The 13,314-nt window shown below is 39.1% G+C and overlaps 1 protein-coding gene across 1 annotated transcript; it reads left to right on the top strand.

Annotated features, from left to right (window-relative positions):
- The first annotated feature begins 372 nt into the window (after positions 1-372).
- myl13 (myosin, light chain 13) lies at positions 373-8,193 on the top strand. The gene is made up of 7 exons (XM_035428467.1): positions 373-560; positions 3,561-3,588; positions 5,108-5,257; positions 6,493-6,666; positions 7,239-7,316; positions 7,692-7,729; positions 7,974-8,193. The coding sequence occupies exons 1-6, from the start codon at positions 459-461 to the stop codon at positions 7,718-7,720; spliced, it is 561 nt and encodes a 186-aa protein (XP_035284358.1). The 5' UTR covers positions 373-458; the 3' UTR covers positions 7,721-7,729; positions 7,974-8,193.
- Positions 8,194-13,314: the final 5,121 nt, after the last annotated feature.

Raw genomic sequence — 13,314 nt, 5'->3', positions numbered from 1 at the left:
AGACAAATGTATAAATATGCATAATGGGGGCGGGTGAGGGAGAATTAATGGTCGGAGACATCATAAAAACAAAATATCAAAATGCTACATGATTATGAATAGCCATGTCCTCAAAGTATTTCTTGCTGCCCACAGGAAAGTAAATGTCCCTTAGGATCAAATATGGGAATGGTCCAAGTTCAGAAATTCTATCCAAATTAGCCGTCCTGTTGTCCCGTCGAGAAGCTTGTCTGTGAGCAGTTGTCTTAAATAGCAGCACAAAGCAATGCCCTTTTATAGCCGTGCCCCTATTGTAAGTGGCATCCCGGGATGGAGGGGGGGGGGGTGTGGGGTGGTTGAAGGACAACTGAGGCCACTGAATAAAGGCCGCTCTCCCTGCGGAAGTCTCTCCACCCAGACGGAGCTTGAACTTGCGAAGAGCCGCTTCTACAGGGGGTCTGTCATCTCAGCTGGTCTACATGGCACCCAAGAAGAAGGAAGAGCCCAAACCTGCTCCCCCTCCCAAACCCCCAGAGCCTGAACCCCCAAAGGAGCCAGCATTCGACCCTACAACTATAACGGTACCAGATGACTTGCACCTGTATTCTGAATGTCACTTGTTTATGGTTATTGTTGAGTATCCAATGTGTACATTTGTAATGACAGTTCAATTTTCAGTGATTTTCAGAAATAGTAAAATAATTGTTTTCAGCTTGAAAAAGAAACACTTTCATGTATTTGTACAGTATGTCATCGGAAAGACAGAGAAGTTGTTTGACTGTTCTCTAGAGCTCAGTATGGATTTTCTGCACCACTGAATGCATCAATCACTGTCTTAATGATGCAACTACTAACCTAAAAAAATAGAGAAAAGCTTAGAAATTGACATGTTGAGTTGATGAGTACCTCTGAATCCCCCCATCCCCCAGATTAATCTAACCACCTGCTGCTTAGAATTTCAAAATCAATGTCTTAAATCAGTATAGACAAAAGTGATATATTGTTTAACGTTTAGGTGGGTTTACAGCACTGCCTTGCTTCTGTGATTAGAAACACTGTTGTGTGGCCCATATCAAAGGCCACCCCACTGCGTAATATTTTAGAATAAATTGCTTCTGCAGGTAGAAATGGATTTGCAGAATATGGGTTTGTAGTGGTTTGTCATATAAAAATTATCACGCATTTATCTTTTGACTATTCGCTATCATGGAAAAATGAAAGAAAAAAAATGCAAGTTGAGAAACCTTTTTATAAAACTGTTGAACTTAATGTGTTTGAGTGATACCTACATTAAAAGTTGAACATATAGGTGAGACAAGTGGCACAGCCCACAAAAGCCATGCTGCATACTTGCTGTGGGTCGAGTATTGAGCCTCTGCCATGGCACCTTATGGGCAGTGGTCCCTTCTATGTCTGCTACCCTCTCTGATTTCTCCCTGTATGAATAAAACAAAAAAAGTTTAATAAATTTAATATATATAATCTGTTAAATGTCATATGTACTATATTAAGAAGGGCCTGGACAGCTTGTTCAGTTAAACTTTGAATTATGTGCTATTCTGTGCATTCTAAGCACGTTCTCAGTTTCTCTTGGCATAATAGGTATTCTATTGCATAAATTTTGTTTTTAAGGAAAAGATAAAATATCCAACAATGTTTTTAAGTGTCCATATACTTGAAGATCTGATGTATTCCAGAGCTATATGCCATGACTCCCTTTTACCAGATTCCAACCTCCCTGGGATAAGGAATGTCCGTATGCAGTATTATAGTATGAGGTTAAACCCATAAAATGTTATTCTCATTATGGTCATTTGCTGTGGGCCACCCACTCTCAGAAATGCTTTCTGCAGGAAAACCTCAAAGTCTAAAACTGTAAGCTAACAATTTACAGCTATGCTCCTGTACCTTTCATTGGAACTGCAGGATAAATATACACTCATATCAGACTTCTATGTTGGTCTTATGTTAATTTTAACTTTATTTTTTTCAAAAACCCAATCAGTATCTCAAATAGCCCTGAACATGTTTCTGTCTGTTATTTATCTAACATACGTGGATATCCATATACATCAATGCTATGTATACAGTACATTGAAAGTGGATCTTTCTGGCTCACAGAGAAGTCAGACATTGTTCAATTTTGCACGGAAGAGTTAAAAGAAGCAAAACTCCCCATTGTATCAAAATAAATATCAAATCGAATAAGGAGGTCACCATTCTTATTAGTGCCAAAATATATTTATTCGTAAAGGTAAAGGTTTGAACTTGGCTTTTTCATGAAATACATGCTTCAACTGTGATAAGGTGAAGCTTTTTTCATGAGATCCTGGGCTGGACAACTAGGCAGGGCTGTATAATCAAACGACCCTTGTAACCCCAAACGATGCTTGTCCTGATAAGATAACAAAAGTTAAGTGTTAAGTATGAGCATGAAAAAACACAGGGTCAATGGCATGTTGTGTCGGGCCGTGTGGGTAAAGGTCAGCCATAAATTGTCCTTGACAAGTATGTGAGACAACAGCAGTGCCGCGAAGCGGCCGGGTGGCGCTTTTAATTACCAGCGTGCAACCAGAGCTCAAGGAATTTAGCCTGTGTTTGGACATCTGCCGAGATAGCACCCGACCAACCTCGAGGGAGCTAACGCAGAAAGGTCAAATACACACAACAATGAGGACAGGCTTAACTGCTTGCTTTTTGCAGGTGACAACTATTTAGTCCTTCCATTACTACACACAATAATGTATACCTTCTTAGATGACTCTCCTATCGAGTCAAACTTGATAGGGCAGTCACGGTAGGTGGATGGTACTTCGTGCCTGAGGGATTTCTGCAGGGATTTAAAAAGCACCAAAGGGCACATCTATCAGGAAATAATACCCAGGGAAGGATAATAACTGGACACTGCAATGACTTTAGCCAAGGAAAAGTCCACATGTGACATATGTTGCCAGCAGCCATGCTACTATGTACTTTGCTACTGTTGAATTGTTGAAGCTAAGCTGGTGTGGGCTTGGCTAGGACTTGGTTGGGAGGCTTCCTGGGAAAACTAAGTTGCTGCTGGAAGTGATGTTGGTGGGCCTGTAGGATGAGATCTTCCCTCTGGTACAGCCCCAATGCCCCAGTGCAGTGATGGGGATGCTGTACTGTACAAGATTACACCTTTTGGATAAGAAGCTAAATCGAGGTCCCGATTCACTGTATGTCTTTAAAGATCCCATGAAACGTATTGCCAGGAGCTGGTGTCCGAGCTAAATGTCCTTGTTTTCTCCAACTGCCACCAACTGCAACCTCTGATTTAACTGGCTGAAAAAATCATTCTCTCCCTCTCCAGCCCCGGCTGATGTGTGGTGAGTGTTCTGGTGCAAAATGGCTGCTGTGCTACAAATTGATGGTGGCTGAGGCGCTGAGTTGGATGCCAGTCAGAAAAGTGCTATATGAATGTAACTAATATGCCATATAGAGTTCAAGCAAAGTCATCTTCATTGAGATACATCTTAAGATTATTCAGGAGGGTTTGATTGAATTGCAAATGTCCTAAAACATTTGCAATTGATTGATTGTTGCCCTCTTTTTTTCAGCTTGAATTCACAGCTGAGCAAATTGAAGGTGAGTTGGAACTGTGCATGCTGAAAAAATATCTCTGAATATCATGTCCTTTTGGAATTTCTCAAGATTATCCAAAACATTCCTAGCCTATATACAGGGTTCAGCCAGGTCATCCACTTTTTACCACCAGGTAATTTTATCAAAAAAGTTCACTCTCCATAAAGCAGAGATAGAGGATACATGATAAACATGAATTAGAAATTTCAGAAAGAGTACATTCAAAATATATTGTATATATATAAGGTCGAGCACCCATAAAGTTTTATTTTTATTCCAGAATAGTGTTCAGGAAAGTTAGAGATACACTGAAAAACCTGACTGAAGACTTGAGACTTCAGAAACGGCCTTTTATGGCAGCCTACAGTTTCACAAAGTTTTGATCTAGAATGCATGCATGTCATTAATAGCCTCACACCACTGGGATAGAACAACCCAAAACATTCAAGCAGAACCAGAGCATATATTGGAACGGCTACAAAAAAGGCTCTTAGTTGCTAGTGGTGAACTGTGTGTAACCCCAGACAAGAACAGCACAAAAGGTGTGCACATATATAGATTTACACTCATCTGTGCTGCAGCCTGGGACACATGACTATGCCAGGGTCAAATACTTCCAACCTGCCCAGGCATGCATGCGCATCTGCACAGTGAAGACCATTCACAAGGCAATTACTGTCCACACTCTCAACAATGCAGTGAGCTAAATATAGGCTGATTCTTAGAAATAAACCGATATTTCTCAGGAATAATTCTTTCTTTTTATAGGAAGGCAGCTGCTCAGCTTTGGTGGAAAATAACTAAGCACCTTTTTTTTAAGCACTATTGTGTTAAATCACTGGGCAGCCTCTCTGGAAACAGAGATGTCAAATAGACAGTGTGAGGAAGTTGGGGCTGCCATGACAGGACGGTCATACAGTTGCTGATGCCTTCAATAATTCACTCAACCCAAATCAGTTAGTAACACTGCACTTGGTGGATTTCTCATCAATAAATATCTGCCAAGGTCACTGTACCTTGTTAAGGTGCTCTTATAGGATAGAAAAAACTCACTATAAGATAAAGATGCAATCTTTCTTGAAAAAGACCTGGTTGGATTTGGTAGGTAAACTTGCAGAAGGGAGCAACCAGTGACATGCATCTCTTTGCTGTTGCATCTATACAGGCTGCAGGTTCCAATTATCATCTTTACCGCTCTGCTTTCCATATTGCATCCCAATTCCGTGTGTTTCTGCTGACATTATTGTAGAGTAATGCCTCCACATCTGCCCTTATGGAAATGGAACATTCTGCAAAATGTATTAGGATATTTTAATACTTCAGAATGTTTTGGCAAATATGCTAATTATTGCTGCCTTTAGATTTTTCAATATCAAAAAGCAATGTATTTACAATACATTGCAGCATATAACATTTCTATCAGGGTGTGGTCTTACAGGATCACCGATGGTATTTAGGCCATAGAAGGCAAAAGCAATCTCTCGCTCTCTCTCTCTCTCTTTCTCTCTCTCTCTCACATCAGATTTCAAGGATGCCTTCCAGCTGTTTGACAGAACCCCAACAAATGAGATGAAGATTACTTACGCTCAGTGTGGAGATCTGATCCGGGCCCTCGGTCAGAACCCGACCAACGCTGAGGTCATGCATGTCCTGGGCAAGCCCAAGGCTGAAGGTTAGCCCAATAAATGCCTCACATCTGAAACATGCAAATCTCCAACAGCTCTATTTTATAAAATTAAAGGCAGTCCATACAAACAAATATGTATTATTATTATGATTGTAGTGAAAATATCATTATACTTTCTCTAGACAGTCATATTAAATAGTACACTGGTGTAATGCACAGACCTCTTAATTCCAAGTTTGAGCATATAGCAGGCTGTTTTAAGCAGAGTAAGTTAACAAGAGTATATATTTACACATTGGGCTACTAGCTCATTTATTTGCTGATAACACCAACACATGAAGCTATATTTAAAAATCCAAATAGCCTTATAATTCACAAGTAATCAATGTCTTGCTTGTACAAAAATACAGATTTTATTTGCAAGGTGCCAGGAATAAAATAGAATGTCTCTTCAAGTCCGTATTTGTTGAATGATGAAAAGAAAATAAGCTTTTGAACTAAACAGAAAAAAAAGAGACATTGATGCAAAGCTATCGTAATGATGAGTTACCTGTCTAAAAATACATTTAGCATTGCAACGCAATGGATCAAGACAGAGCTTAGAACTAGTGGTGAACTTACACAGCCTCTGAGTTTTATGCAAGGGAGCAATTTGTTATTAATGCCTAGCAGTGGATGAAGTGACAGAACACCACCTGCAGGCAAGTGATGATGTGCATGCTCCTGACATTCCGCAGTAGCTCTCTGTGGTTTTTTTTTTTTTTCCAGAACATTTTCGTTTTATTGAATGAAACATGTCTACAAACAGCAAATTGCTAGTATTTGCTAATAACAAACAGCAAATTGCTAATATGTCTAGTCCTAGTGAACCCTAGTCTTCATTTTCATTTGCTGAGCAGTTGTGAGATTTATTACAACTCTTTACTCCCCTCCCATCCAAATGAACTCGATGGTGGATGAATTGGAGGTACTATAGTTAGGCATACAGTGGTATGCATGTACACTTTTTAAAAGGTGTTTGAGTTAAATTAATTAAATTGTAATAATTCAATCATGCTTTGTTTGTTAGCCTGACAAAAGGCAGCTGACAACTAACAACAAACATTATTATTATTATTATTATTATTATTATTATTATTAATACTATTATTATTATTATTAGCAGTAATAGTAGTAATATTAACAGTTCAGAATTAGCCAATGTCACCATAATTAGTGTTGTGACTATTTTTAATTAATTTGTACTTGTTTACAAAAAATAATCATTGTGCTTTTTACAGAGATGCAGACAAAAATGATGGACTTTGAGACGTTTCTGCCCATGCACCAGCATATCTGCAAAGCCAAGGACCGAGGCACATTTGAGGACTTTGTTGAGGGGCTGAGGGTGTTTGACAAGGAAGGCAATGGCACAGTTATGGGGGCGGAGCTTCGCCACGTCCTGGCAACGCTGGGTAAGATCAAAGCTCAGCAGGGGGGCGCCAGAACAACAATGCACAACAAGCTCCATTAAAGCAATTCAGCCGCCGTAGCAGATGGCTGTGGACTCATACCCTGACAAGGTGTACCAGCAGCCACAGATGGTATTCACAGCCACTCTCTTTACCGCTCAGCATTGCTTTGACAGACAGGGTTAATTGCACTGTTGTACACGTCTTCCAATGTGTGGCCAATTTACCAGGCTGAAATCTGTGTACTTCGTGATTCTTTTTTAATGAGTCAATGTTTTGACATGAAAGAAGTCCGTATTCAGTGAACCCTAGAATGCGTAGGGCATGGGAAACTATAGATGGAGTCTAATTCTCTATGGTGAATTGTGAAGCTGAAGGTTTGCTAGGGCATATGTGTGCAGGGTTTAAATGAGGTGCACGTTTCTGAGCCCACGGACAGACACCAGGTATATGCCCCAGGCCTGAACTCTGTCCTGCTCATGCAGAGTGGAACGGCGCGGGCGGATCAAAGATCAGGGCGCTGCAGATGTTTTCGGCTCACGCCCTGGTGTGATGTCTCTGTGTCCCCGTCACAGGTGAGAAGATGAAAGAAGATGAGGTCGAGCAGCTCATGGCTGGACAGGAGGACGCCAACGGCTGCATAAACTATGAAGGTCAGCATTATTTTCTAATAATTCTAGAAGTCCTTCAAATAAACACCAAAGAGCAAGTGTGGAATGTTACATCTGTGTGCACTGTACACCACGCAAGTTAAATGTCATGTCAAATATCCTACACTATTTCACTATTTCAATAGCCTGACTTCTCTGAAAAAAAGATATCACCTTTCAAGGAAATGCAGGTTAATAATCAAGCGACAGTTTTAGAGAAGAGCTAACACCGCACTTCAAAAGGACAAAGGAGGTATATTCTACTGTAACAGAGCATGTAGACACTGGGTGCACTGTGGTGCAAATTCGCTTCTTGCAGTTTTGTTGAAAGTGGTTGATTAATCCACCCTAATCCATTTTATCTACTTCTCTCAACAGCCTTTGTAAAACACATCATGGCAGGGTAAACAGCTAAGGTAAATGAACATCATGAGATGCATGTAGATAAATAGATTTGCTATTTTACCAATCAAAGAAAAAAGACACATCATAAATTGTTTTTATTATCTTAAAAAATCCTAAGATACAAGCTTGTGTTTGATTTGGCATTTGTCCATCAAGCTCCATAGAAAAGAAAATTATACTCTGATGAGTGTGTGTCATGGACTGACAAAAAGTAAAGTAAAAACATCTGAGTTTCTATTTTCTTCCATTCCACAGGGATTCAGTATGACTGTTGACTGGAAAGTGTTTATATAAAACAACATCCACCCCTACACTAAGGGGGTCTGCCTCAGTGGCCATCCTGGAAATGCTGCTGGCTGTGGCCACATTTTTATATTTCTGTCCTTCTGGTTGTCCGAGAACAACTGCAGTGCCACAACCACGTTTCTTACATGGAGGGATCAAACATTTCAATAAAAGCTGAATAACTGAATAACCTGCATGTCTCTTTTTCATCATTCTGGGTCAAAATGATTGATCATGCTTTATAAATGGTTTATAATCAGGTTTTCATAGATCAATCTCAGAATTACTTTAAACTGAAGATAAATTATGCAACTCTGGGCATGGTGGTGCAGCGCGCAGCACTGTCACCCCACAGCAAGAAGGTCATGGGTTCGAATCTTGGCTTGGGGCCTTTCTGTGTGGAGTTTGCATGTTCTCCCCGTGTCCGCGTGGGTTTCCTCCGGGTACTCCCACAGTCCAAAGACATTCAGATAGGCCAATTGGAGATGCTAAATTACCCATAGGTATGAGTGAGTGATTGGGTGGTGTGTGTGCACTGAGATATATTGGCGGCCTGTCCAGGGTTATTCCTGCCTCTGGCACAATGCACGCTGGGATAGGCTCCAGCACCCCCCGCAACCCTGCCCAGGATAAGCAGGTACAGATTATGGATGGATGGATTGATGAGGGGGAAAATGTTTAAGATCCACCTTCCAAACATCCAAAAACGTGTCAATATTTGATGTTTATTAAGGTTAATGATGAATTCAAATGAATACGTTATAATCATAGTATATCACACCCACATAATGTGGTTGAAGTGGATCAGAACCAAAGATGATGTTATTCTGAATTCATCCCATACATATCAGTCTCTGACAAAGAGGGGCAGCCCAATCAAAAACAGGAGGCTAATTGATAAGTATCCAAATAGAGCCAATTGACTGGAATTAACTGGAATAAAAAGATTTGCATAACCTACAAGAATAATAGTAATCACATTTCTAATACACTTAGACACACTTTATACCTCATGGTCCATGTGAAATTACAAGCTGTAAAATTAGACATGCTTTTATAAAAACTGTGGTTATTCAAGACTTATCACACACAGTTCCACTATATACAGTATTAGAGAGATATGTTTGATAACTCCTGAGATTAGTCTGAATTGCTTGTCAGCGCATCCCAAATGAGAACAATTTTCAAAGGAATTATAATTGTGGAAATCCAAAACAGCATACTAATCAAATGGTTAAGAACTATTAAATTGTTTGGGGTCACATCTAACTATTATTGTTCTGAAAGCCACTAGGACAATGGCAGGTTTAAAGTTAAGTACATACCGTCGGTGACTGTGCATATCCCTTGAAACCCTGTTCATCCCACTGACAAATCCTATAACACCCATATAGGACACTGGCACAGGAATACACTTCCTTGTCATAGAGGAGACATCATAATTATGAAAATGTTTAAGTTCCATATCCAGTACACATGTGCAGAAGGCATGACATTTTCAGTGAAATAATAATAAAAAAATAATTAAATGTTACAAATGCTTAATGTAACTGTAAGTGTTTTGCAAAACAGGGCATGGCCGTCTGGGAGATTTGCGAGGCCCTGTGTGAAGTAGGTAGCGAGAGGCCTTAGTCACGAGGCACTACATACACACACAGCACACACACATGTTTTTATTTCTCAGGCACAATACGTTGTAACAAATGCACTCATCATGTGCCCTCCACTGTTAGGTGACATAGCCTAGGTTACGCTAGGCCTACTGCTCATATATTATAGAAAACAACAGCACACTGTAGTTACTAGTATATAGATTAGCTTACAACCATGTCTATTAGGATTTAGGACTCATTAAGCAGTTATACCCCACATTGCTGAAGCACATTTTTAACATACGCAGTTGCGCCATGCAAAAACACCAGTCACAAACATATCCAAGCACCCAAAATCAATGTAAGGGCACATATAAATAAGCGATATTCTACAAAAACTGGGTGTACAAAAATGTCCAGCTGCAATTAATTAAGGTCCAAATATTCTGTTTTTTTTTATTCTGTTATTTCTCTGCCCTGGTTCATTCACAAACCACAGTGTGTCATGAGGTATTTGTAATTAGAGGCTGTTTATAATACAAATTAAAATACAAATTTTTTTGTTCATGCAAAGTACTTCATTTTTCAAATGAGAAAACACATTCTAAATTGGTTTTCTGGAGGATTCCTACTGGCATTAGTAATGTGAGTACTAATACCTGGAACCAATTAATAATGCTGGGTGGCCTCCCTGGATTTCTTCTGCAAATTAGCATTTTTATTTGTACTGCAACAGAAGAAATTGAGAGAATGCTCCATAAGAAGTAATATAAAAGTAATAAAAGTAACAGTACATTTCTGCACAATGATAAAGATAAACAATTGAATCATATTCATATCAAAGTAGCAACACTTTACAGAGGTACATACAGATGTGAAAACAGAAGTCCTTTCAGGCTTTCCCGTGCATACTTCCCAATTCTCTCATATTTATCTCCACAAATTTGCATCAACATTTGCATCAACTTCTCATGCTTTGGTCCAGGTCATGTGCAATAAAGAAACATTCTGCCCAGTGAGGGCTTTGGATAGATATTAGTTTTGGAAAATGAAATGTGATACTAATCCTAGCGTGCTTTGCATGTCAATGTAACAACAGGACCTCAAGATCAAGGACCAAGATCAACAACAGTGTCACTATGTGTTGATTTATTTATGTATTACTTATTGCAGGTACATGCCAAAAATATGCAAAGACTATAGATTTGACCATAGAGGTCAGCAATTTCATTTGACGTAAGGGGGAATGTAAACTCACCGGTTTTTTATTTTATTTTATTTTTTCTTTCAGGCAGAAGTAATGGTATTTTTGCCTGAAAGCAAATTAAACTGGATGATAAACTACTCAAGGATGCAGTCCCAGCATTTCAAGTCATACATTAGTCACATTTTTTAATGTTTTTTTTTTTTTTTTTTTTGCCAGTTGATTATTTGAGAACAAATCAGCTAAACTCCCAGTACAAAACTACCACAAAATTTCTATTCTTATAATGCACCACATGGCCTTCTGAGAGAATTCTATGGCTGTGATTAATCATTTTTTATCCTATTCATGTATGTTCAGCTGAGGATGAGACTGACCAGTTTGCCATCAGTTTAATTGATTATTTAAGTGTTTACTTTTAAATAAATGAAAATTAAATGCATGTACATTTATTTCACAATCTTTATTATTCCCTGTATTCTTTACGACAGGGCCTTTGGGGATTCTTTAATGTGCTTTTTTATTTGCAGTGGCTTCAACCAGTAAGGAATTTAATTCATTTATCTTTTCAATTTAGCTCGGCTTGTCTTATCTATCATTGGATACCACCTCCATGACAAGAAATTTGAACGCGATCAGATTTGTGGGACTGATTTGTGCCCAAGTTGCACTCAAATATGAAATTAACTTTGTTTTAGACCTGATTGCTATTGATTCATCCTGATTTCATATCAATGATAAAAAAAAATGAACCAAACTCAATTTGGAAGGGTAGCCTCAGATCTATATTTTCCTGAAGTTGATTGTGTGTATGACATGAATGCAAATAACTCTTAGATTCTAAAGATAGACTAAAGATATTCTGAAGCAACCTGCGACTTGTTTCTCAAGAGCAAAACATTTGTAAAGGTGTTTTTTGTTTGTTTGTTTTTTTAATTAAATCCTTTCATTGGAAGTTCATTTTTGGCACATTATACCACAGCTTTTTGTGCCCCATCATTTTACTAAAGTTCTGTACAGTTCCCAGTTCCAGCCAAACAGAGCAAGACTTTACATCACTCATTACCTCTGGATTAAAAAAGTATTTTCTATGTGCCTGAATGTGAGAAATGGTTGTAGAAGAGGGTATCAGTATGAGACTGAGGCACTGGGCCAGAATGTGAGTGTCTGCGAAGACAGCAAAACTTATATTTTCATGTGTTTTTTTATTTATATATATTTTTGTCATTACTTAAGAAGTTACACGTATGTCAACTGAGAACTCAATTTCTTTGTAGTGACAACCTGGGAAATGAAAGTGGATAGAGGATGCAAGAGAGTGCACAGTGACTATGTATTTGCACTAATGCAAGTTAACTATGTTAACCAATAACTAAAATACATAACATCGAAATTCTTAGAGGCAAGAGGCAGTCTCAGGTTTCTAACAAGATGTTAATATTGAAAAATGATTTGAGAATCCAATTATTACACTTCAAATGGTCTTTACAATTTTTTACAAGGTATAGCGTTGCCTTCAGTGCTGGCAAATGAAAGATGTCAGTTCATCCTTCACAATGTAGCAGGGACGATTCCCAAGTGGCAGGTTTAGCCTTACAAGATACAGGTACTAAAACATTTAGGAAAACATGTCACAGAGAAGGCTTGCACCAAACAGTGACAGTAGAAAGCTGTAATATGTTCAGATGTATGGTGTCTGTTATACTAGAGAGAAAAGTGCTTCTGGCCTGACAAAATCTAGGTCATGCACCACACTCTGATCCCGTTGATGAGAACTCATGTGCAAAAATTAACCCTAGGGCCAGGTGCACAGGCTGAGACATCACAGAGCATTAATCATATGTGTGACTTTCACAGTGCAACGAATGTACACATTAGCATTCGGACACGTCCCTGATTGACATCCAGGCAAATTCCTGGCTGGAAAAAAAAGAACAAAGATTGACTCGCAAAGCTCAGCAGGGGAACGTGCTAGAGCTGGCTCTGCTTACAGAGCCCATCCTGGCCCATAAATCTTCACACAACACAGTCCTGGAATAGTACTGCTCTCTCCCACACAAAGACGGCTCCCCTTGACCAAGAATTTCCCCGCACGTGCACAACTGCCAAGCCAACGCTCACCACTATGCACAACAGTAAAAATGCAAGACAGATTTCTGTGGTTAACTAGATTGAGAGATGCCATTAGCAGGAGAGCAATGAGTCCTGAAATGCTTTTAGCAAGTCAGTGAAAGTGAGTGGTGCTAAACCTTGTGGTGACTTCACAGTTACTTGGAGGAAATGTTATCCCATGTGCTACAGGTGAATGCTATGACAGTTCAGAAAATATTATGTTTGTGTTGTTGCAATGTATCACAAATCTGTGTGGGAAGTCTGTATAGCTCCTAATGATTGCAAGGGTGGTATTATCCAAATAGCTGATGCAAAGTAAAAGGTGAAGCAGGGGAGATGGTAAAGTAGGCAGTATACTCCAAACAACATGCAAACCTTTCAAAGAAAAACTACCGGAAAACAT

This window comes from Anguilla anguilla, chromosome 8 (genome assembly GCF_013347855.1).
Source record: "Anguilla anguilla isolate fAngAng1 chromosome 8, fAngAng1.pri, whole genome shotgun sequence".
In the NCBI taxonomy this organism is placed as follows: domain Eukaryota; kingdom Metazoa; phylum Chordata; class Actinopteri; order Anguilliformes; family Anguillidae; genus Anguilla; species Anguilla anguilla.
Note: the sequence above shows the minus strand (reverse complement) of the source record. Positions and strands in the feature narration are given on the sequence as shown.

Coding starts and splice junctions, on each gene's coding strand:
- myl13 (XM_035428467.1), top strand. CDS start 459: ATGGCACCCAAGAAGAAGGAAGAGCCCAAACCTGCTCCCCCTCCCAAA. Junction 5,258..6,492: donor GGGCAAGCCCAAGGCTGAAG/GTTAGCCCAATA, acceptor TGCTTTTTACAG/AGATGCAGACAAAAATGATG. Junction 7,317..7,691: donor CGGCTGCATAAACTATGAAG/GTCAGCATTATT, acceptor TTCTCTCAACAG/CCTTTGTAAAACACATCATG.